The sequence below is a fragment of the Mirounga leonina genome, unplaced genomic scaffold (genome assembly GCF_011800145.1).
Source record: "Mirounga leonina isolate KUSES-001 unplaced genomic scaffold, KU_Mleo_1.0 Mir_493, whole genome shotgun sequence".
In the NCBI taxonomy this organism is placed as follows: domain Eukaryota; kingdom Metazoa; phylum Chordata; class Mammalia; order Carnivora; family Phocidae; genus Mirounga; species Mirounga leonina.
This window is the reverse complement of record NW_023270780.1, coordinates 2,453,923-2,477,963: the sequence shown is the minus strand read 5'-3', so window position 1 is coordinate 2,477,963 and position 24,041 is coordinate 2,453,923. Positions and strand designations below refer to the sequence as shown.

The 24,041-nt window shown below is 50.7% G+C and overlaps 2 protein-coding genes across 3 annotated transcripts; one reads left to right on the top strand and one right to left on the bottom strand.

The window, feature by feature from the left end:
- The first annotated feature begins 816 nt into the window (after positions 1–816).
- Positions 817–10,377, top strand: MINDY1 (MINDY lysine 48 deubiquitinase 1). Of its 2 annotated transcripts, none has more exons than XR_004676432.1 (10): positions 817–1,414; positions 5,007–5,825; positions 6,224–6,281; positions 6,685–6,749; positions 7,165–7,323; positions 7,652–7,754; positions 8,108–8,250; positions 8,983–9,133; positions 9,470–9,613; positions 9,836–10,088. XR_004676432.1 is itself a non-coding variant. In XM_034989965.1 (10 exons), exons 2-10 carry the CDS (start codon positions 5,373–5,375, stop codon positions 9,914–9,916), a joined length of 1,398 nt encoding a protein of 465 aa, XP_034845856.1. In that variant the 5' UTR covers positions 817–1,414; positions 5,007–5,372; the 3' UTR covers positions 9,917–10,377. The 2 variants fall into 2 exon arrangements, 1 of the variants encoding a protein (XP_034845856.1); XM_034989965.1 differs by having other exon boundaries at positions 8,983–9,174; positions 9,836–10,377.
- A 618-nt stretch (positions 10,378–10,995) lies between these two features.
- Positions 10,996–19,442, bottom strand: ANXA9 (annexin A9). Its single transcript, XM_034989966.1, has 12 exons — positions 19,368–19,442; positions 19,089–19,185; positions 17,861–17,955; positions 17,544–17,657; positions 17,231–17,321; positions 15,574–15,653; positions 15,340–15,399; positions 14,718–14,802; positions 14,480–14,575; positions 14,337–14,395; positions 11,569–11,691; positions 10,996–11,337 (listed from the first exon to the last, which is right to left on the bottom strand). Exons 1-12 carry the CDS (start codon positions 19,440–19,442, stop codon positions 11,275–11,277), a joined length of 1,038 nt encoding a protein of 345 aa, XP_034845857.1. The 3' UTR covers positions 10,996–11,274.
- Between the last annotated feature and the right edge of the window lie 4,599 nt (positions 19,443–24,041).

Below are 24,041 nucleotides of genomic sequence, written 5' to 3'. Positions count from 1 at the left end.
AATCTTCTGACTCCTCTTCTTAATACCTACGGTCTCTTGCCAATTCCTGCTGCTACTTCCTTTACAACTCAGTAGTAGCCTGTTTGTCTAAAGCATCAGCAAATGACTCTTCCTTTTTCTGGACTGTTGTAACCTGGGTTTTTTGCTCCCTGCCTCCCTAATTGTTCAAACTGCCCTTTCAGCCTTCAGAGTTGCTTGAAGTTTCATCCTGCAGCAGCCCTGTAAGTCAAGTTAGGAGGGCCCTTCAGAATGTAGAGCTGGGTTCCAACCTCCCTTAACTGCTGCCTTCCAGCCCCACAGTAATGCAGAGTACTGCAAATAAGTGTACTCTCATCATCAAATGCCTCCTCCTTTATTGATCCAACCCTTTATTTCTTACTGCCAGCTTTTCCTGCTCCCCCCTCTTCCTGGCCCCCCCCAAAATTGAAAGGAGGTGACCCATGAGAAGCTGAGGTCTGTGCTGGGAGCAAGGACCGGAGCACAGGGGTATTGGATCTCCTGCTTGCTCAGCTAGTTCTCTCCCTGCTGCCTCTCTTCCCAGAGCCTAGGGAGTCTTCCACACCTTCTGCCCAACCAGTTCCATTTCTAGACACACACACACACACACAAAGATACAGTAAGGGCTTGGAAAGTAGCAGAATTTTTTTAACTTTAAATGAGTAAATATGCAAATATCATGCTCTTTGGCCCTGCTTCTGTGGATTCAGAGCAAAGGCCTGCCAAACTCACTGAGAAAGCCCAAATCCAACCAGCCGCTGCTGTCCAGCCTTGCTCCTCCCCACCATCAGCAAGGGCACTTGCTCTTCCCTATTCTCACCAGAGAGGCACAAGCGCTCCGTCCCTTCCAGCAGCAGGCGGAGGGAAGAGAAAGGGTCTGTTGTTTTTCTCTCCTTGTTTCTCTCTCTCTCTCACTGCTGATCACCAAGCTGCTGACCAGGTCAGAAAGCCCTGATGGAAATTCTCCAGTGCTGGGCAAGCCCCTCCTCCTCCAGGGAGCTTGTCCTTGACTAATTTTTCTTTGTCCCGATGGGAAAAAAGAGAGAGAAAGAAAAAAGAAAAACCACAAACTTCCTTTGAAAACCAGCTTGTAGTCAGGGCCTGGAGCGCACGCCCTAGACTCGGCAACTCAGGAATCCTGAAGACGCTCTGAGCGACCTGGGAGCACCTGGGCTGCACTCCTGCCTGCCCCCCACCCTCCTCTGATGACCTCAGTCGTGGGCTTGAGTCCGGAAGTGGCCACCGCCAAGCTGGGACAGGCGCTCATAAACCTGTGTAGACCTGGATCAGCTCTGGCCTTGACAGCTGGAAGGCAGCTGGGACTGTGGCAGCGCCCCTCCTTGTAGCCACCTTCCTCATCGAATTGCCACTGCTGGACCCTCCTTCTCTATCCTGGAGCAGCACCCACTTCTTTAAGGTAAAAACTTTGTTTTAACCGTTTCCTTTACCCCCACCCCCGCCCCCCGCCCAGTTCTCATTTTCCTCTGCAGCTCTGGGGAGGTGACATGAAATGTCCCTCCACTTTCGGTCTCTACAAGTCTGGATTTTGAGAGGAGCTAAGGCAGGAGGGATATGTAAAAGGGATGAGCTTGGTCTCTGCATTTCCTTCGTGTAAGGAAAACTTCCCCCTCTCACTTGCAAGCAAATAGGGCATGGTAGAGGTGATTGACTTATTTGGGGGCAAAATTTTCTCTCTCTCTCTTTTTTTTAATTTTTATTTTTATTTTTTTATTTTGTCTATTTGACAGAGAGAGACACTGCGAGAGAGGGAACACAAGCAGGGGGAGTGGGAGAGGGAGAAGCAGGCTTCCCGCGGAGCAGGGAGCCCGATGTGGGACTCGATCCCAGGAAACTGGGATCATGACCTGAGCCGAAGGCAGACGCGTAACGACTGAGCCACCCAGGCGCCCCTCTTTTTTTTTTTTTTAAAGATTTTATTTATTTATTTGACAGAGAGAGACGCAGCGAGAGAGGGAACACAAACGGGGAGTGGGAGAGGGAGAAGCTGGTTCCCGCGGAGCAGGGAGCCCGATGTGGGGCTCAATGTGGGGCTCGATGTGGGGCTCGATGTGGGGCTCGATGTGGGGCTCGATCCCAGGACCCTGGGATCATGACCTGAGCCGAAGGCAGACGCTTAAGGACTGAGCCACCCAGGCGCCCCTTTGGGGGCAAAATTTTAAACCAGTAGTTGCATGAAGATTTGGGTCAGACTGAGAAGGAGATGGCAGTGGGAAAGTTCCTGAGGGTGTGCGTGTGTTACTGAAGCTACCCGCCCATTTTATCTGCTTCTTCCAACTTCTGGCTATTTACTGCCACCGCAAGGGAGGGGCCAGGGCTATTTTACCTCCCTCACCCACCACCAGAGGATAATTCCAGCAGGAGAGAATGCGTGGGACTTGAGAAAAGAAGAGGAAAAGAATGAAATCCTGATTTGTTTGAGTGCCCTCCCCCTCATCCTTTCCTGCTTGGACATACTGGTGCCCACCCCTCCAGGAGTGCACCTTGTAGAGTGGCTATCTTCATTCCATCTCTTAAGACTCAGCCCACTTAGCTTTGCCCAGTTTCTCCGAGACCCAGCTCCCTCTGGTTTCCAGAAACCCTCCGGTTCCTTTTGGCTCATCCCCCTCGCCAGCTAACCACCCAACCCCCACTGAATTATTGATCATTTCTAGCATTGGACACAAAAGATAAGAAATGAATGCTGCTTTTCTCCGGGCTCTTTTAACTTTCTCAGGCTCTGATTTCTGCTTCCAAGGCTCAGCCTGTCATTTGGGAGGGGAGGGGAAAAGGAGATGAGAGACCAAAAAAAAAAAAAAAAAAAAAAAGTAAGGTGCTCAGGCAATTTTTGCTAGTCTGATTCTAAATTAACAACATGTAAATGAGACACAACTAGCATAAGTTATATTTGAAGCAGAAGGAGGATCAATTGGGGTGACCAGGCTTCTTTTGATAACTTTTCTGTCTTTCAACTTCATCTCCCAGGCCTTAACCTAGCCCTGAACTGCTGCCACTTTACAAGAAGGAAGGATGGTGTCAGATTAGGAGGGAGCTGGAGAAAAGACAAGATTTCTGACAAGTCTAATTTCTCCCCTTTTCTTACCCTGAGTAAGGGGGAGAGGGGAGCTAGGAGGTTGAAGGGAGATGTTTTCCAGGGGACAGGGTTTATGGCTTTTTATTGTTTGCTATCCACAGCCTTAATGAAATGTCTGTGCTGGACTCGATGCATAGTGCCAATACAGAGAGCAGGTTAAACAGGTCCAGGGTTTACATCTAAGATGACCTAGGTGGGAACAGACAGAAAGAACATACACAGAGGTAGGTAGATGAATGCAGAGGGAGTAGTTCCTTTTCTTTTTTTTTTTTAAGTTTTTATTTTAATTCCACTTAGTTAACATATAGTGTTATATTGGTTTGGGTATAGAGTATAGCGATTCAACACTTCCATATATCACCTGGTGCTCATCATGAAGGAATATTTCTTTTCTTTTCTTTTCTTTTTTTTAAAGATTTTATTTATTTGAGAGAGAGAGAACTTGAGTGGAGGGAAGGGGCAGAGGGAGAGGGAGAGAGAGAATCCCCAGGCAGACTCCCCACTGAGCATGGAGCCCAACACAGACACACACGGGGCTCAATCCACAACCCTGAGATCATGACCTGAGCCGAAATCAAGAGTCCACCATCAAGAGTAGGCAGCCCAACCAACTGAGACACCCAGACGCCCCGTGAGCGAGTATTTCTTATGTAAATCAATAATCAGCATTGTCACATTCCATATAAAGAGTGGGCAAGAGAGTATCTCTAGGTTTAGGTGATTTGGGGAGCAGAGAGGAACTGAAGAGAAGTTGGTACCTCAACTCCAGCTGTCAAGAATTTACTGACAGAATTTGTCGGGGGAGTGGTTTTTGTGCTGAAGTTACTTACCAGAACCAGTCTCTGATTCAAGTCCCCACGGCCTACATTTCCCCTCTCGGGCCTACAGGAAGCCCCTCCCAAAACCTTTTTGCTGTGGTTTGGGATTGTGTAAAGTTCAGTAGACTTCTTTCTCCCCGGCGTTTCATCTTTTGGGTCATGATATGCCTGTATCTCCACTCTTCACCCCAAGCACTCTGTGACTGTTAATCTTTTCACGCTTGGGGTGGAGCAGAGAAAAGGGAACCCTAAGGATACCTGTTTGGGGGTGCCTGGGTGGCTCAGTTGGTTAAGCGACTGCCTTTGGCTCAGGTCATGATCTCAGGGTCCTGGGATCAAGCCGCGCATCATGCTCCCTGCTCTGCGGGAAGCCTGCTTCTCCCTCTCCCACTCCCCCTGCTTGTGTTCCCTCACTCGCTGTCTCTCTCTGTCAAATAAATAAAATCTTAAAAAAAAAACGATACCTGTTTGTGCTCTGGATGATCCGTGAACAGCTTGGGGGGGGGGTTGGTGTAGGGTAGAGGAATGACACCATCCTGGCTATGGTGGGGGTTACCAACCTGACGCCTGTTACAGGGTGAGCTAAAGATCACTGTATTAATAACCATTTGCACAGCTGACCCTTGAACAACACAGGCATTAAGGACACTGACACTGATACAGTTGAAAATCTATGTATAACTTTGGACTCCCCCAAAACTGAACTAATCACCTACTGTTGATTGGACCCTTACCAAAAACATAGACAGTCAATTGACACATATTTTGTATGTTATATGTATTATATACTGTATTCTTACAATAAAGTAAGCTAGAGAAAAGAAAATGTTATTAAGAAAATCACAAGGAATACACCTGAAAGTGTGTCAACTATACTTCAGCAACAAAAAAAGAAAATCATAAGGAAAATACATTTACAGTACTGTTCATGTATTTACTGAAAAAAATCTGCATATAGCGGACCTGCGCAGTTCAAACCCCTGTTGTTCAGGGTTAATGGTACAGTTTTAACGCTTCTTTCTCTTTTTCCTTTCTGTCTTTGTCCTTTTACTTTCCCTTTCTCTCCATCTTTTTTCCATTCCTTGTCCTTATTGTTTTAGGGACGCTGACTCCATCCAATGACTTCAATCCTACCAGAATCCTTCCTCCCAGCCTGAAAGCCCTCTACCCTCATTGGTCCCATGTGGTCACAGCAAGTGAGAGGTGAAAAGAGCTCAGGCTGGGGCCCTTCTGTTTACCCAGCCGAGAAAGACATGCACTCCCTGTAGCCGGGAGTGACTGTGTAGACACTATCTAGCCTTCCATACTGTAGTCCTTTAATAAGACTTTTCTGGGTCCATTTGCTTTCCAGCCCAATGACTTCCTTCTTATTGGATCAGTCTTTTTTTTATATATCAAGCCTAGATCAGGCAACTCCCTGAGGGCAGGAAAGTCCTTTGGTGCCCCTCAGTTGACCTCTTCTGACCATGGAACACCATCAAGCTGAGCATCCAGCCTCTGGTGAGGCCAGGATTGCAGAAGCAGTCAGCCCTGAAAACCATGAGGTCCTGTCACAACCAGAGGAGCACCCCCAGGACAAGGATGCTGGAGATGCTGATGGGACAGCCGGAGAACAGGCACCAGTAGACCAAGCTTCACGGCTGGCCCAGGGCCAGGATAACCTTGAGTCCCCTCCACCTGATGTGAGTTCCAGCCAACTGGGGCCAGCCCACGGGACACAGCCTGAGGTAGAGACAGTGGGGGCCTGCTCCAGGCCCCAAGAACTCCCCCTGACCCCCAGGGCCCAACAGCCTGAGCTAGATTTCTACTGTGTAAAGTGGATCCCCTGGAAGGGAGAACGGACACCCATCATCACCCAGAGCTCTAATGGCCCTTGCCCTCTCCTTGCCATCATGAACATCCTCTTTCTTCAGTGGAAGGTAAGAGAGAGTTTGGACGGGGGCTCAGAAATTGCTGGGGAGAGTCCCCCTCCCTGACCCACCTCCTTGAGAACACCTCTGCTGTTCTCAGACCAGGCAAAACTTTCCAGATTATTGTCTCTATTTCTCCTGCTTGAACAAGTGAGATAAGATATTCATAAAAACAAGACAAAACAAAACAATTCTCTGTCCTACTCTTGTATCTTTTACTGTCTAGCAAATGGGAGTGTCTCGCAATACTTCACATTCATTCCCTCACTGCAGTTGCAAGCCTTTCCCACCATCCCTTCCCCTTCTCCCCCTCCCCCGCCCCCGTCCTTCTATGTATTTCTCCTTCAGTGCTCTGTGAAGGAAAATGCACACATGCCTAACCCTTTGGTCACCCCTTCTGCCTCCAGGTGAAGCTGCCCCCTCAGAAGGAAGTGATCACATCAGATGAGCTCATGGCCCATCTTGGTGAGTGACTGGGCCTTGGAGAGGAATTACACAGAAGGTTCAAGAGCTTACACTTTCCACTCAGCCAGAAATCCAGAATATTGCGGGACTTCCCATTTGGGGCTCTGATGTGGCAAGGAGGGTGAAGGTCTACAGGGCTTCTCTGCAAGGCTGGGGAATGAAAAGCAAAAATCAAGGTATCAGGAGTCCAGGATTATAACCCTACTTCTGCCCTGAGCTTTCAATGTGACCTTGGGTGGGCCCTTCACCTTTGTGTCTCTTCCTCTGAAAAGTGAAAGGTCTGGATTAGATTCTAAGGCTCTTCCCAGCTCTGAAAGTCGGTGGTCTGTGACCATTCTCCAGGAGAAGAGGAAGCAGCTTTTGGGACAATTGGGGAAAACTGATGAGGGATCCTGTCTTGTAGGAGACTGCCTCCTGTCCATCAAGCCCCAGGAGAAGTCAGAGGGACTTCAGCTTAATTTTCAGCAGGTAAGGCAAAGGTCTGGGGGCATGGGAGTTTGCAGGTTTGTAAGGGGACACCTAGGCTATGAAGAGAAGCTTTTCTTCTGCTTCTCAAGAAGGCCCCTTGAACTATGATTTCTTTCTGCAGGGGGAGGAGGGTATATCTCTGTCCTAGAAAATGTGTTCCTTTATATAAGATAAAGAAGGGTTGAGGCAAGGGAGGAATGGAATGGCCTGTAAGAGAACCAGGGAAGAAAAGCAACAGGATTAATTTTTTTTATTTCTGGAGCTAGGAGTCAGGGGAGGGGAGGCTAGAGTAACCATCATTTTCTTCTCCCCCTGCCCAGCTTTATTGGGATATAACTGACACATAAGATTGTATAATTTGAAGATGTCTAACGTGTTGATGTGATATAAGCATCATTTTCTTTTCTAACCCCAGAATGTGGACGATGCAATGACGGTGGTGCCTAAACTGGCCACGGGTCTGGATGTCAACGTGCGATTCACAGGGGTCTCTGATTTTGAGTATACTCCTGAGTGCAGTATCTTTGACCTCCTAGGCATACCTCTGTACCATGGCTGGCTGGTTGATCCGCAGGTGAGGGTGGGATGGCCCAAATGAGACTCTTATCCAACGCAAACTGACAGACAAGCAAGGTGTTGTGGGGTGGGTGTTAGGGAGTTAAGGATTAGATTGGCTTGGGAAGGGAATAGGCATTAGAGGCTGGACCCAGTGCAGAATTCCTTGAATTTTAACCTTTTTGAGGGGCAAACATGGGCAAAACCAAATGCAAATAGGTCAGTTCTTCAGAAATGCAGTTTCAGGAACCTTTGGTTATAGGGTTGCAATCCTGTGGGCATGCTTCGTTTCCTTCCTAAAAAGTTCTTAATTGTTTTGGTACCACCCCACCCCACTGCCCATGCAGAGTCCCGAGGCTGTGAGCGCAGTTGGGAAACTGAGTTACAACCAGCTGGTGGAGAAGATCATCACCTGCAAGCACTCTAGTGACACCAACCTTGTGACAGAAGGTGGTAGAGCCCTGCTTTCTCTTCTGGGGGTCTTCTGTGGAGGGAATGATGGCTACCTCGGTGTATTGTTTACCGTCTGTCTCCCCCCACCACATCCCCCTAGAATGGAAACCCCATGAGAGAGAGTTGGGGGAATTGGCTGTTGCGTTCAGGACCTAGGGCTGCGCCTGGCGCAAGGCGGCCGCTCAGTAACTATTTGTTGGATGAATGAATACAGCCAGGCTTCAAGGGATCTCAGAAGGTGGGACCATCCTTAGGGCTTCTGACAGGGACTCTCTGGGTGATCCTTCTTCCCACTGTGGACTTTGGATTGAAGCCAAGCCCCTCGTGCGCCATTTTGTGCCTTCTGACAGGCCTGATCGCAGAGCAGTTCCTGGAGAGCACTGCAGCGCAGCTGACCTACCACGGGCTATGTGAGCTAACAGCAGCTGCCAAGGAGGGTGAACTTAGCGTCTTTTTCCGAAACAACCACTTTAGCACCATGACTAAGCACAAGGTGATGAGGCTTTGGAGATGAGACGGGGGTGGGGCGGGTGGAGTGCTGTCACTTCCTCGAGGTTTTTTCTTCCGGGTCAGTGTGTCCGACAGGAGAGGGTAGATTAAGTTCAGGTACCAGATGACCCCGAGAATCCCTGTGCTTTACCACAACCGAGGTTTATTTCTCCTGCTGGATGGCCACTGCGGCTTGGCTGCCATGCTGTCCCACATCGTCTTCGCTCTGGGACCCAGGCTGACGACACGGCCTTCATCTGGAATGTGGGAGGGAAAAGGGAGAGGGACACCCTGCACCCGCTTTTAATGCTTCTGCCTGGAGATGACACGTGTCATTTCTGCCACCTTCTCACTGGCCAGAGCAAGCCCTACGGACTCAGGCTGGCCTCAGTGGGACAGGCGAGTAAAGTCCTCTCCCAGGAAGAGAATGGAATTAAATGGGAGAAGGAAAGGTCTCTGGCTCTCCGAGGATTTAGGCCAGCCCCGAGACCCACGGGGAGTAGGGTAGGGAGCAGCGTCCCGTGGGGGCCCGGGCCGAGGCCTCCCGCGGGACCACGGTGCCCGCCTCCTCTCGCCCAGCCGACCGCGGCGCCGCAGCCCGGCCTCCTCCCCGCGGCCACGGCTCGCGCCCTCTCGCCCCGGCTGGCACGCCAGGCGCCTCACACGCTCTCTGCGTCTCAGCCGAGCGCCTCTGGGTCGGCCGTGCCGCCCACGAACTTCGCCCTCTTCTCCGCAGGGTCACTTGTACCTGCTGGTCACCGACCAGGGCTTTCTGCAGGAGGAGCAGGTGGTGTGGGAGAGCCTGCACACCGTCGACGGAGACAGCTGCTTCTGCGACTCGGACTTCCACCTGAGGCATTCCTTCGGCAGGGGGCCTGGAGCAGGAGGTGCGAGGGGCTCCCCCGAGAAGCGGCGGCAGGTCGACCAGGTGTGTGGGCTCTTTGGGAAGGGTGCGGAGAGCTCTTCGCCGTAGGCGAGTGACGTGCGTTTCCTCACGTAGACCTCAGGAGCCACGACGCCCCCTTACCGCCACCTCCGGGCCGCCTCCGAGCCTGGAGCGTGTTCTCGGTCACCACCGAGTGTACTGGCTGTGTGTTTTGCTCTGGAGGAGGAGCTGGTGAATTTGAAGGAGAAGAAAGATGGGTTTGGAAACCTAGAGCCAGCCTGCATGTGCCCCAGGCCCCGGCGACCTCACTGCTCCCGATCTCTCGGCCCCTCTCTAGGACTACCTGATCGCCTTGTCCCTGCAGCACCAGCCGCAGGACACGGTGGGTCTTAGCGACTTGGAGCTGGCCCGGCAGCTTCAGCAGGAGGAGTACCGGCAGCAGCAAGCAGGCCCCCCCGCGCCCGTGCGGGCCTCGCCCCAGGTGAGCGGCTCGCCGCCCTGCCCGCCTGCCCGGGGCCCCGAGCTCCGCCCTGCTCGTCCTCGTGATTCCTGCCCTCGTCTCTTCAAGGTGCTCCTCTCCCCTGGGTCCCATCTTCTCCCCCCAGCCCCCCGCCCCTCCTGCTCCTGCCCCCACGTCCTTCTAGAACCTCTGTCCTTGTGCTCTTCCGGGCTGACGAGTGACCCACTGTTAAATCCCATGCAGGGGAGAGGAGCCACGTCTGGACGCCCAGTCGGGGAGCGTCGGCAGAGGCCGAAGCAAGACTCAGACTGTGTCGTCCTGTAGCTTTGCCCAGTGCTGGGGCTGCCCTCCCTCTTTCGGAGGTGATGGCTATTCTACTTGCTCCCCCAGCTCAACCCCTGAGATATGCAGGGTAACGTATTTATGGACGTGGGGGATCAGAGCAGGCAGTAAATGCCAAGGTCAGACTCCGTAACATCCTGCCCTCGTGTCCTGCCGCCTTCTCTGCCTCCCAGTCGTCCAGGGCAACTTTGGGGTTGGTGGGGTGAGGATTTCTGGTTCCCAGCGCCCCTGCCCCAGAACAGTCACACTCATATATGGACTCAGGCTCCAGGGTGAGGTCCCTGTCTAGAATGCCTCTCGCCTACTTCCACCCCCAACTCTCTGGGCCCTTCCTGGCCATCCTGCTGGCCTGTCTCCAATTGTTTCAGGGTTTGGTTTGGGTTTCTATCTCCATTATTTGTAATGGCTTTCCTAGGGGTTTGGAAATAAAACTTCTTTCCTGAGATCTGTTGTTTGCCTTGCTCTGCCGCACTTGGGGTTCAGTATTTGCCCCAATTAGGGAATGCAAAAAGGTGGGCGAGGTTATAGAGGCCCGGAGGGTGGCTTTGCTTGTCATTTCTAATAGGGCCAGCAGAGGGAACCAAAGCCTGCTTATTTTCTTTTCTGTCTGTATTAGTTTTTGATAGGTCTTGGATGCAAATGGTAATCCAGTTTGGGAAGTGGGTTTCCAAGTCCCTGCTTTGGACAGATGCGATTTGGGCGTTGTGCTCCCTGCTAACCTATGACTTCCCAGGCAGGGGAGGGCAGCTTGATCAGATGGTCCTTTGCTGCCTCTATTACTGACCTCATTCCGGCTCCTGTTTCTCAGTTACTTTGCCTGAAATTTCCTGGGGAAGAGAGAATAATTGGGGGGCGGGGAGCTTCGAGGGGGGTGTTTGTTGCAGCCCTAGAGCCTCAAACAGGATCCCTGTTGAATATCCAAGTGCATATCAAAGGCACCTCCAACTTCAAGGCCTCCTCCCAGCCCATGTCCTGCTCCACCCAAACTTCAATCAGGGAACACAAACAACAGTGAAGTTTGCCAAAAGAATTCAAGAATCGGTGAGATGTTTTGGCCAGGGTATGGGAAGGATGAGTAGGGCAGAAACCATCAAAGATCTGTCTATACCCAAGACAGAGATGGGGGACCCAGGTAAGGCATCACTTTGAGATGAGGAAATCAAGGGATTCAAAAGAGACTTCAGATTCTAGCCTCAACAAGAAGCTGGAACATGTGGCGCTCAGTGAGGGGTTATCCTATTTGGAGGTCCAGCTGATTTCCGGCAGGCTCAGCCAAACATGGAGATCTTAGATCCTTGGATGTCATGGTGTGGTAGGGAGGGCAGGAGGCCAGGGAGGCCTCAGATGTCTTCGGCCCTGCACAGGGCTAGTAGAGCTGACCGGCAGTCCCCTTTCACTGCCTCCTGCAGACAAGAGAGTCAAGTGTTAGACCCCACTACCACCATGGCCCAGGCATTCTGTTTCCTCCCTTGTGCTGGTCCAGAACTGTCTGATGTCAAGAGTTGTGTACGAAATTAACCAAAGACTCATGAGTTCTCCAGGGCATGAATATGCTCGGTGGTGTGCAGGGAGGGCAGAGTGGAGGTAAGGGGTGAAGCTCTGGGGCTCCAGGTTAAGAACGAGCCAAGTCTCACCTGGAGAGAAGAGTAGAGGGACTTGCCAGATTTCTTTTTGAACTCCGCTCGGATGCTTAGAAGGTCAGTCTCACTTCGAGAGATAAGGATGCGCATCAGGACTTGGTAATTGGGCTTGATGTCCTGGTAGAGGGAGAAACAGAAGGGGGAGAGGGTGGTAGTAAGCTTCTCACAGAGTAGAGACTGGACAGCATGGTAAATTACTCTAGAAAGGGGAAGCGAGGTGTGAATCCAGGGAAAAGAGAAGTGTACGTTATCTAAGAGGAAAATGGATCCTTGTCCACCCTCATGGAAGGTGATATAGCAGGAAAGATCGGTCTCTGTGGGAGCAGCTGGTTAATTCTCGTCCTGGCCACATGTCTTTCTAGGCCACGCCACTAGCTTAGAGCCTCATTCCTCAAGATCTCAGTGGTGGGCAGCTCCAACGGCAGTTCCTCCAAAAAGGATAGGAAAGACTTGCTACCTATAAAGACTTCCAGCATGAAAGCCAAGAAGTTCTCAACTTCCAAGTTAGTGAATGTCCAAGGAGGATATACCCAGCCTATCCCCAAACTGAGTTGATGGGGCTCTGAGAGAGAGCAGGGTCATGTGGCTTTTGGTTCTGAGCCTGACCTACCAGGGCCACCTCACATCCCCATCTGTATACATCAGTTTCTCCTGGTTGGACCCCTGGGTCCAGCATCACTGTCTTCCTCCTAAGCCTGTACCAAGCCTCCTGCCTTTTGGTTAAGGAAAGTAATGGAGGATTCAGTTTAGAAATAATAGAGGTACAATACGTGAATTATAATTGGTTATATCAAATCATGAATTTTAACTGATTATAATGAATGTGTTAGCTATCATGAGAGATTTCTAAATAAAAACATTGGTTGCAAAAATCCTACTTATGTCATGGGCTGTATACCGGCGCTGTCACAATTTCCTAAAAGCTTCTTTCCCGGTGTTTCCTGTTACTGGACTCACGAGACCCTTCCCAGAACTGCCTGATACCCACACTTAAGGCATCTACACAGATCATAAATTCCCACGAGGGAGAAAAAAAGAAAATGAGGAAGTAACAGGATGCCATATTTCATTTGGACTCATTACCTCATGGTCAGTGCTGAGAGCTGCTTTATCTTAAATTTCATGTATCATCAATTTTGTATTGTGATAAAGATTGTTGATCGCTCCCTAATATCCGTTCTTCCCCTTCTTCCAACTCTTATTACTCCAAAGTTGTAGAATTGGGGCAAGGTACTCATTACTGAAAATTCTGGAACATTGATGCACAAGCACCCTGTCTAGCAAACCTACATTAAACATAATTCTTGCCTTGTTACTTGAGAATGTACGTGGCATCTCATACTTCCCCAGGACCTTTTAGTGAACATTCATTGTATGGTTCAGATTGGTCCCAATTTTCCTGAATCAGCCTTCACTGAAGGTCATTTTTCTGAATAAATATTTGTCACAATCTATGTTTTCATATATTTCTCATAAGAGAGTTAAGAAGCATATGATTGAGTTTTTCCTTTTAAAAAAAAACTTTTCAGAAAAATAGGCCTATATTATTTTGTGACTCCTAGAATAAACCTGGCATTTACAGCTAAGAGCATGGGTCCCACAATCCAAATACATTATAATCATTTACTGCTGGGATACAAGTTTGTTTATGACCGGAATTTAGACAGATAACCAGAACTCTTCAAATCAGTCTTAGTGTTGGCTCAGTATAATAGTACGGAGTTTACTGGGTAAGTAAAATATTAATCTACTGTCAAAATGGAAATCTCCATTGATGATAAAATAAGTGCACATATGTACTGTCTTTTGAATAGCTGTCAACAAGGCATGATGGTTTCTCACTCAGTATACAAGAAGCTATGCCATCTACCAAAACAATAACTCCTTTTATCTTCTTAAAAATTTGGGTGAGTTTTTTATTTATAGGTTTTGGGGGACAGTTGTACTAATAGGAGACCTAGCTCAATGAGTAGAACGACTGGATTCTGTTTATGAAATTACTCAAACCAACATCACCAATTTAGGTGTGGATAATAGGGAACTAGGTCCGACCAGTGTGGAGAAAGGTGGTCCTGGGTGCTAGAACTCTAATGGTTTAGCTTATAGGATAGACCAACACCTATTTGAGTTGACACATGGCAGTTAAATGTCTTATAAGACCATTATGTGTGTGTGGTTTTTAATTATTTTTAAATTCCAACATAAATAACATACAATGTTATATTAGCCATTATGTGTTTTATAGGAAGCCTATATGATTTATTAGCTGTATATGACCTTGGGCAAAGAATTTAACCTCTCTGTACCTCAGTTTTTTCATCTATAAGACAGATGGAGGGTGACCATGGAGATTAATTGAAATGTGTGTAACAAGTTCAGCATAGGCCCCGGGACACAATGAGAGCACCCAAGAAATGTTGGTTCTTGTCATCACCATCATTATTCCGGTGACAACTGAAATTGGACATGGTGCTGTCTTACAGAGCAAATTCATATCTATATTTGGCCACCTAGACATCAGTTAGGCCAAAATTTTGGCTTCAGTGCCCTTTTGAGTCAACTCATTTAGCTTTAACCACGGCTCACGCCTCTATTATTCACAAGACAGTTTGCAAACCTAGGAAAAGAGAGCTACTATATGTTTATAAAGTAAATATGTGGTTGTCACATTAGCAACAGTGTGAAACTTCCTCTCTCTTGCCCAGAAGATGTCTTCCCCCAGTTTTTGTCCCAAAGGGAGGGGAAAGAAGCGTCCCTCTCACCTGGAGGGCTTGATGAAGTTTATCAGCAAAGTAGAGCGGTGTGTTCCTGATCACCGAGGCTGCAAGCAGAGAGGGAGAGATGGAGAGAGCCAGCTCCCACGCTAGGCCAGAGCCCTACCCGGCATGTGCTGAACAGGCCCTACCTAGGCTGAGCAGAGCTGCCTGGGCATCTCCGTGGAAAAGGTGGTGGACAGTCTTCTCCAGCTCGTGCCCAGTATACCGCTGGTACAGATCGAACACTTGTGGGGGGTGTGGGAGGTAGTTAGAAAGATAAATGGGAGCGGGGGTTGATTATCACAGAGAAGGGTGAGCCCTCCCCACCTTCCTCAGCCAAAACTCATCATTAGAGTAAGCGGGGAAGACAAGAAGTCTTGCGTGTACCTCGGACGAGGTGTTCAGGATTTCGCTGGGTGAAGATTAGGACCCACGTGCCCTCTGTGCTGGGCCCTTCAGCCTGTCTTAATGCCTGGGAGGGAGGAGTAAACCGGGATCATTGGTTGGGGGTACGGGAGCCACGGTTGTGATGTTCCCAGAATCTGTGATCATGATGATGGAAATGGGATTCAGAGTGGAAAAGCTTAATTGAACCTGTGAAGCGGTTGCCTTTATTTATGGTTAAAACAAACAAACAAAAAGGGAATAGGGCTAAGAGAGGGACTCTGCCCTCACAGCTCGATTCCCCAATTTGGGGAAATCCTGGCACTCAAGGAATTAATCTCCAAGGGAAGGTCTGAGGAGGGTTACCCCACCCAAACGCCCCTGAGAGGAGAATGTGTCAGTTGACGAGCTCACTGCCTGTGAGTTCAGGAATCAGAGGCTAAACGAGTGAAAAGCCTTCAGATGGTCACTACCTGAAACTTCATGTCCTCACCTGTCACTGAGGACTCCCCCAAGGCAAGGAGAGATTTGCAGGACAAGTGGGGACACTTGTCACTGGCTCTAGGAGTGGGTGGAGGAGGGTGTCTTACGTGCGTGGCTGGGCAAGCTCCTCACCCCTGCTCACCTGGACATCCTGTTCCACCAGGTTATAGTCAATGATTCCAGAGTAGCTCTCACGGGCCCCCTAGAAGAAACTCTCTCAGGAGGACTCTTTGAGGGGTAGTTTTTTACCTCTAGGACAACCAACCCAAACCAACCAAAGCCCTCTCCCCAAAGCCTTCTCTTGTTAATTATACCAAAGCAATGCTCCCCCCTCTCCCCCAGCCCCCTTACTCTCCTGAAGGCCAGTCCTCCTCACCATGGCCAGGGCCAGGAGCAGTTCCTGCAAGATGCCGCTGGTCTCACATTTGATGTCCTCCTCAGCCTCCACCTGGAAATCTGGGGTGGGGGCAGGAGCTCTCTGAAGTCTCCTGATTTTTCCCAATGTAGATATTCCCTGTCAAATGCCCAACCCACTGTGCCCTGCCTACACTGTCATCTCCTGCTGGGGGTAGCCTGATGGCTGCTGGTTCCCAGGATGTAAAGCAGAAGCACCATTATGGCCACCCTGAAAACATCCCTAAGCTGTGAGTAACCCATGCGCTGTAGGGTCATGCACCACAGGGAGCCAACCTGCTAGGGGAAGGAGGCGTCTGTTATTTGAGGGCCGGCCAGCAGTCAAGGGGGATAGGGAAACTTACATCATAAGGCCGGATGGCTAGGGCCTGGCCCCTTCATTGGAGGCAAGGAGAAGTGATGTGGAAGGATGTGAAGAAGTGAAAGAAAAAGAAGGAAAAGAAAAACAGAAGCAAGAAGTGAGAGGTAGGGGACGACTGGGTGGCTCAGTCTGCCTTCAGCTCGTGTCATGGTCCCAGGGTCCTGGGATTGAGCCCCGCGTCAGGCTCCCTGCTCAGTGGGGGGCCTGCTTCTCCATCTCCCTCTCCCCCTGCTTGTGCTCTTTCACTCTCAAATAAATAAAATCTTAAAAAAAAAAAAAAAAAGAAGTGAGAGGTAGGAGAGGAATTTAGAAAGACCAAGAATGGACATCAAAGGAAAATTAGGGAAAGCAAAAAAGGGGGGGTGCTCAGATGAGGATGAGGGAAGGCCAGTTAGCAATTAGTGGGTGAGGCATGTGGCAGTCAAGCAGGGGGCTGAGGGGTAGTACCCATGACTTAGAGAGCAGGTCCCCCACCTTTCCCCCCAGCTGCAACAAGGTTCCATTCAGCCTGGGATGGGGTGTGAGGGCAGAATCAGGAAGGGGCTGGGAAGATGACATGGGTACCCTTGGGATCGTCACAGTGCCCGACGTCATTACCTCGGAATCTGCCCTGGAGCCCCAGACTAAGATGGCTACTCATTGCTTCTCTTTAAAGAAAGGAAATGATCATCGGGGTGCCTGGGTGGCTCAGTTGTTTAAGCAACTGCCTTCGGCTCAGGTCATGATCCTGGAGTCCCGGGATCGAGTCCCGCATCGGGCTCCCTGCTCAGTGGGGAGTCTGCTTCTCCCTCTGACTCTCCCCCCCTCATGCTCTCTATTTTTTTTTTAAAGATTTTATTTATTTATTTGAGAGAGAGAGAATGAGAGAGAGCACATGAGAGTGGGGAGGGTCAGAGGGAGAAGCAGACTCCCCGCTGAGCAGGGAGCCCGATGCGGGACTCGATCCAGGGACTCCAGGATCATGATCTGAGCCGAAGGCAGCCGCTCAACCAACTGAGCCACCCAGGCGCCCTCATGCTCTCTCTTTATCACTATCTCGCTCAATAAATAAAATCTTAAAAAAAAAAAAAAAAGAAAGAAAGGAAATTATCACATTGGGCTCTCGCCCTGGGGGAGACTGAGAACTGGCAAGGGTGGGGGGAAGACCCCAAGGGAACAGAGCTGGGGCAGACAGGTTCCCAGAGGGCTTGCCTGTAGGGAGTGCCAGAGAGTGGGCGCTGTCCTGCCATCCCTTTCCCCTCTCCTTACGTGCTCTTACTATGTTTGTAGACCGTCAGGCACTCCTGCAGCTGGGCTGGGCTTCGGGTGGCAAGAATTTCCACGGCCACATCCTCAGCAGAACCTGAGTTCTACAAGAAATTGGGAGGCCACTCTGACACTGGGCCATGTCATTAGGATGGCAGAGAGCAGAGGCCGACCACTTGTCCTTTAAGGGTCATTATGGGCTGTTTAAAGGGGGCCCCTGCCAAGTCGACTCCTCTGGAGTGGGCAAAGGCAAATCAGTCAACCCTCTCCTCCCCTCAGTGGTGTCCTCACTTCCTAGACACCCAGCGAGCCTCCTCTGCTGGTACCTTCAAGGCTGTCCTCAATTCCTGGGCATCGAACTGGGCTGCAGGCTGCAGCAAAGCCATCACAGTCCTCTCGAGGTTGCCAGAGAGTGCTGCCTGCAGGGACTTCAGCAGGTCCTACAATAAAAGGTCCCCATGGCAGAGAGCGGGCACCATGGGGAGGGCCCTGGATGTGTGGGGAGCTTTGGGAACATCTGGCTGGTTTTTTCCTAAGGCCAGAAGCACCAGCCATCCCCCTCTCAGCTGCTATTGCTGTACTCCAAGTCTTCCAGGGGGCTGCTCACCCCAGTCCACTGCTCCTGGGAAGTCAGCGGCCTCACCTGTTGGGTGCGCTCCTGGAAGGCTCGAGAGATGAGCTGCCTTTGCTCTCTGCTCCTGTTGGTCAGTACGTCCACGATGGAGCCACGGTCCACACCTGAACCAAGATGAGGGCTGGGTCATCAGCTGGGCGGAACCCAACAGAATCTTTACAGGGCGGGGATCCCCTTCCTCCTTGGACTTGAAGCCTCCAAAGGGTGTTGCAACATCCCCACTTCCATTCAGCCTCAGAAGAAGATGCAGGGCCACCGGGGTGGCTCAGTCGGTTAAGCTTCCAACTCTTGATTTTGGCTCAGGTCATGATCTCAGGGTGGTGGGTTCTGTGCTCAGCAGGGGTCTGCTGAAGATTCTCTTCCTCTCTCTCTGCCCCTCCCCCCAATGCTCCTGAGCACTTTCTCTCTCTCTCAAAAAAAAAGAATTTAAAAAGAAGAGGGCGCCTGGGTGGCTCAGTTGGTTAAGCGACTGCCTTCGACTCAGGTCATGATCCTGGAGTCCCGGGATCGAGTCCCGCATCGGGCTCCCTGCTCGGCGGGGAGCCTGCTTCTCCCTCTGACCCTCCTCCCTCTCATGCTCTCTGTCTCTCATTCTCTCTCTCTCTCAAATAAATAAATAAAATCTTAAAAAAAAAAAAAAAGAAGATGCAAATAAGATGCCAAAATGGCATGCGAACCTGACCCAAAATTAGGTGAAGGTGGCCTGGTGTGGTGGGGGAGAAATGGCTTGGTGATTATAGACTTAGATTAGAATCCCAGTCCTGCCATTGAGCTGTGTGAACTTGGGCCAGCCTCTTTGTCTCACCAAGCCTGTTTCCTCATCTGTAAAATGGAAATAAGACTTACCTCACAAGGGTGTCCTGAGAATGGTAATGACATACCTACCATGGTACTTGACATACAGGAATTCAGGCATTCCACAAACATTTATTGAACAACGTCACTTCCTCCTTCCTGGCTCCTTCTTGGTCTGCGGACTGTTTTGTTTTTTTTTTTTTAAGATTTTATTTATTTATTTGAGAGAGAGAGAATGAGAGAGAGAGCACATGAGAGGGGGGAGGGTCAGAGGAAGAAGCAGACTCCCTGCCGAGCAGGGAGCCCGATGCGGGACTCGATCCAGGGACTCCAGGATCATGACCTGAGCCGAAGGCAGTCGCTTAACCAACTGAGCCACCCAGGCGCCCTGCAGACTGGTTTTTAAAAGGTGGATCCTCAGGTGCAGAAGGAAAGGGCTCACCTTGTCCTGCAATGGCCCTCAGCAGCCTTTGCACATCCTTGTCCACGCTGAAGCTCAAGAAGGTCCTGAGGGTGCCCAGGGTTCCCCAAGCTGCAGTCTGTAAGAGCATGAGGGGTGGGGGGTTGGGGGGAGCATCACAGGTCCACACATGCCTGCCCCAGTGCCTCAGCACGGCCCTTGGCATGGTCTCAGGGCCTGCTCTCCCTTTTCCCATCCTCCATTCCTTCACCGCCCTGGAGTTGATATAGTAACAACGATTCCAACGATCACAGCCCCTACCTTGCTGGCAAGGCCCAGGTGGCTGAGGATCTCCTGGGTCAGGGATGATCTTGTCTTCCCACTGGCCACAGACATGGTATGACTGGCTGTCCCAGGGAGGGAAACAGGAGCCAACTGAGGAGAATTTCCTGCCCTTTGGGCCTCTTTATGACCCCCAGACCCTGAGGCCCACCTCCCATGCCGGTCCTTTCCCATGTTGCAGAAAAAAAAGAACATCAACCTGCTTGTCAGGTTTGGGAGCCCAAATGGAGGGGTAAGGGGATGACATGGGTACCCTTGGGATCGGTGCTCAGTGGGGAGCACCCATCTTCCCCACCTCTCACCCCTCCTTCAGGAAGCAAGGATTGATCAGGAATGCTGTTAGAATGAGCACCAAACAAACCCTCCCTGACTCCAGGGTGGTCCCAAGGCTCCCAAACTTTGGTCTCAGGTGGATGACCCCCTTCTGAGATCCATATCCCTTCCTTCTGATGGCCTGGCTAGGTGTTCCTGGGGCGGTGCAGGGGAGGTGAGGCGATGTGGCAGGATTAAGTATGTGGGGTGGGAGATAACAACCTCTAAAACATCTCCCCACCTTCAGCCCCAGCCCAGGAGTAAGCCCCTGCCCCCTGCCCACCAGGCTGTCTACCTGCTGCCTGCCTTTCCTCCTTGGAGTCTCTGGCAGTGATCTTCAGCTCAGCAGGTGTGATCTCGGGGCTGATGTATGTGTTCCTTCGGGTACATGGGTGCCTAGACAAGGGAGCAAGCACTCACATTAGAAAGAGAAAACTCCAGGGGCGCCTGGGTGGCTCAGTCGTTGAGCGTCTGCCTTCGGCTGGGATCATGGTCCCAGGGTCCTGGGATCGAGCCCCGCGTCGGGCTCCCTGCTCCGCGGGAAGCCTGCTTCTCCCTCTCCCTCAGCTGCTCCCCCTGCTTGTTCTCCCTCTCTCGCTGTCTCTCTCTCTGTCAAATAATAAAGTCTTAAAAGAAAGAAAAAGAAAAAGAAAACTCCTTTCTCCCTCTCCCAAGGGATCCACAAGCTCTCCCTCCTCCTTCCCCCCTGAGGGCCCAGGTCCAGTGCTTACCTGGAGGTGCTGGGGGCGAGTGGCAGTCACAGCCTGGCAACTGCCTGTGTGAGCACCGGCTTCTGCGTGGTCGGCCAGTGTGCCTCCCAGGCCGGGCAGCCAGTCAGATGACCTCTCTAGCAGCCCAGCCCAGCCGTCGCCTGGGCTCTGGCCCCTCCCAAATGTGGGAGAGGACCCGGCCGTACCTGGTCCCACAGGCAAATCCCTCCCTAGAGAGCATCTTTCCTCCCAGGAGCCGGGCCTCAGCCCGCGGAGAGAAAATTCTGCTCAGCCTCTCAGCAGCTCAGCTGGACACAAGAGGCTAGGTGCGTTGTTTCCCCTGTGAGGCCAGGGGGGAGCCATAGAAGCCCAGGCTTTAAGTCCAGCTTCTGACCTGGCTCCGCCTCTGGCCCCAGCTCCCTGGGGGGACAGGTCAGACAGGCTCCAGGCTGATTTAGAGGCTGATAGAGAAAAACCTGTTGGGGCACATACCAGCAGGGCACCCCAGCCTGCACCCCAGAGGGGGTCCTAACCCCCAAACTCCCTGACTACTACTACCTTATCAGAGCCAGTCAGCCTGGGTGGGAAGGGCAGGGGAAGAAAGAGCAGGTATTTGAGGGTGGGCACAGATCAGCAGAATCAAGGGAGAAAAATGCAAAGAGTGTTCCCTGTGGACAGAAGCAGGATGCTCCCAAAAGGCAACAGGGAGATGGGAGAGGCTCCCTGGGTTCCTGTGTCTTCGATTCCTTCTGGGGCCTTTTGGCTGCCAGGACTGTTTTAGCAGTAGTGATGCAACCGCTGCAGCTGGGCTTGGGGCTGCCAGTGCACAGAGGGGCAGGTGAGCAGCCCTGGGAGCCCCGGGGCCCCTAGCAGGTAGTCGCTTGAGCCTCACAGCCTGGGACCTAGGAGCAGTCTCCTTCCTGCTTTCCTCCAGTCCGGTGGGGGCTGGGCACAGAAGCTGGAGAGCTGTTTCCACTCCTCTGCCCCTCTCCCCGCCAAGAAAGGCCCTCGCCGGTTCTCTCACGTCCCTGAGGAGGGAGGGACCTGCCCCTCTTCCACAGAGCAGACCAGGCCTAAGAATGCACGAAGGGAGATTTCCTTGGTGGCAATCACTGCTTCTCACTTTGTCTCCTGTTAAACTGGGAAACATCCACCAATTTTTGCTGTGAGAAAGTGGGTTCAAGCCCCAGCTCTGCCAATCGTTCTGTTCTGTAACCTCAGCTAGTCATTTCAGGTCTCTGTGTCTGTTTCTTTCCCTGAGAAAAAAATGGGACTATTGGGAGAGACTGAAGTGTGTGGAGGGGGCATCCTGGGCACCTGAGAATAGTCTTCCTGGGAGGACTGAATTAGGTAATATATGTGATGGCATTTGGCAGAGAAAAATGCCTTGTAAAATAAGGCTGGCAGATTTAATGAAAAAAAATACAGGACACCCAGTTAAATTAGAATTTCAGGTAAACGATAAATAATTTGTTGGTATTAAGTCTGAACCAAATATTTCATGGGATATACTTAGGATAACAATCATTTGTTGTTTATCTGAAATTGTGATTTAACTGAGCATCCTGTAATTTACCTGGCAACCTGGAAGATGGGACTCAGTTTCAGCATGGTGATTAAAAGCAAAAATTCTGGAGCCAGACTTCTTGGACTCAGAATTCCAGTCTCCTATGTGACTAGCAATTACCTCAAACTTTCTTTCTTCTCCTTTTTTTTTTTTTAAATTAATGGCAATTTTTTAAAAAAAGATTTTTATTTATTTATTCATTAGAGACAGAGAGAGAGAGGCAGAGGGAGAAGTAGGCTCCCAAAGAACAGAGAGCCCGATGCGGGACTCGATCCCAGGACCCTGAGATCATGACCTTAGCCGAAGGCAGACGCTTAACCATCTGAGCCACCCAGGCGCCCCTTTTCTTCTCCTTTTTAAAGATTTTATTTATTTATTTGTCAGAGAGAGAGAGAGAGAGAACAAGCAGGGGGAGAGGCAGGCAGAGGGAGAAGCAGGTTCCCCACTGAGCGGGGAGTCCAATGTGCGACTCAGATCATGGACCCTGGGATCATGACCTGAGCCAAAGGCAGATGCTTAACCAACTGAGCCGCCCATGCACCCCTACCTCAACCTTTCTGTGCTCAGTTTCCTCATCTTTAAAACAGAGATAATAATAGTGTTTATAAGCTGTTGTGAGAAATAAATTAATACATGTAGAGCACCTTATTTTTTTTTAAGATTTTATTTGACAGAGAGAGAGCGCGCATAAGCAGGGGGAGCGGCGGGCAGAGGAAGAGGGAGAAGCTCAGTGGGGAAGGGCAGGGAGCCCGATGTGGGGCTCAAGTCCAGGACCCTGAGATCATGACCTGAGCCAAAAGCAGATGCTTAACCAACTGAGCCACCCAGGTGCCCCTTTATTTATTTATTTATTTATTTATTTATTTATTTATTTATTTATTTATTTATTTAGATTTTTTATTTATTTTATTTGACAGAGAGACACACAGAGAGAGAGGGAACATAAGCAGGGGGAGTGGGAGAGGGAGAAGCAGGCTTCCCATGGTGCAGGGAGCCCGATGCGGGGCTCGATCCCAGGATCTTGGGACCATGACCCGAGCCGAAGGCAGACGCTTAACAACTGAGCCACCCAGGCGCCCCTCAGGCGCCCCTTTAGAAGAGTGCTCGCACAGACTAGTAGGTACACATGTCAAAATGTTAACTAATATGTAACAATAAATATTGATACAATGTTATTTTATAAGGAACTGTTATTGTTAACTTGTCTCCCTATGGAGTCCAGTCTTGGCTCTCTTCCGCAAGTTCTATTTTGCCAATCTTCAATCTGGCCACGGGAGGGCATTAGAAGCCACCGAGAGCCGAATGCCCTCTAGTGGCCACTTGAGGCCTCCGAGGCGCTGGCTCCACCCACAGATAACCCAGGGGCTCCCTTCGTGAGCTTGTTGGGAAGTGCAGTCTCTGGAGGACATCAGGTTCCTAGGTGGACTTGGCAGGCAGGCATGGTCAGCAGAAGAGCCTCAAGGAGACACCTACTCAAGGGACCTCCCCCCGACCAATGGGACCTCAAGACAATTGCAGGAAACGTCCTAGGCTGGGTTACCCCAATACAGTGTCTTCTCAAGTCCCATGCCTTTGGCCTTCCGTATCCTTCAGAGTCCATTCTGGACACACATTCCAAGTAGGTTTAGAGGGAAATGAAGGGAGAGGGAGAGGGCTCTTATTTCCCCAGTCTGAACTTCTGTGAGGGATTCCTGGCAGATCAGCAAGGCTGAATCCTGCGTTTGAAGGATGTACGCAGAAGGGCAACCACACGGCAGAAGAGCGGTCCTTGTGGTCCAGGAGCGTGAGGAGGGAGTACGGGAGATGCTCTACTGAAACTTGGTGGAAACTCACTTCTTTTGTCCTGGCGTTTTGTTTTGTTCAACTCCAGGGCCAGATTGAGGTTGTTTTCAAATTTACTAATCACCTTTTACCCCTGTGCTCTAAATTTTAGAATTTCAGAGTTGGAGGGGTTCTTGGAGATGACTGGTCTACTCTTATTACTGACTCAGGAGGCAAAGTGATTTCCCAAGGGCCACGGTGTTGGAACCAGATCCAGGTCTCCTAACTTCTCCTGTGCTTTCT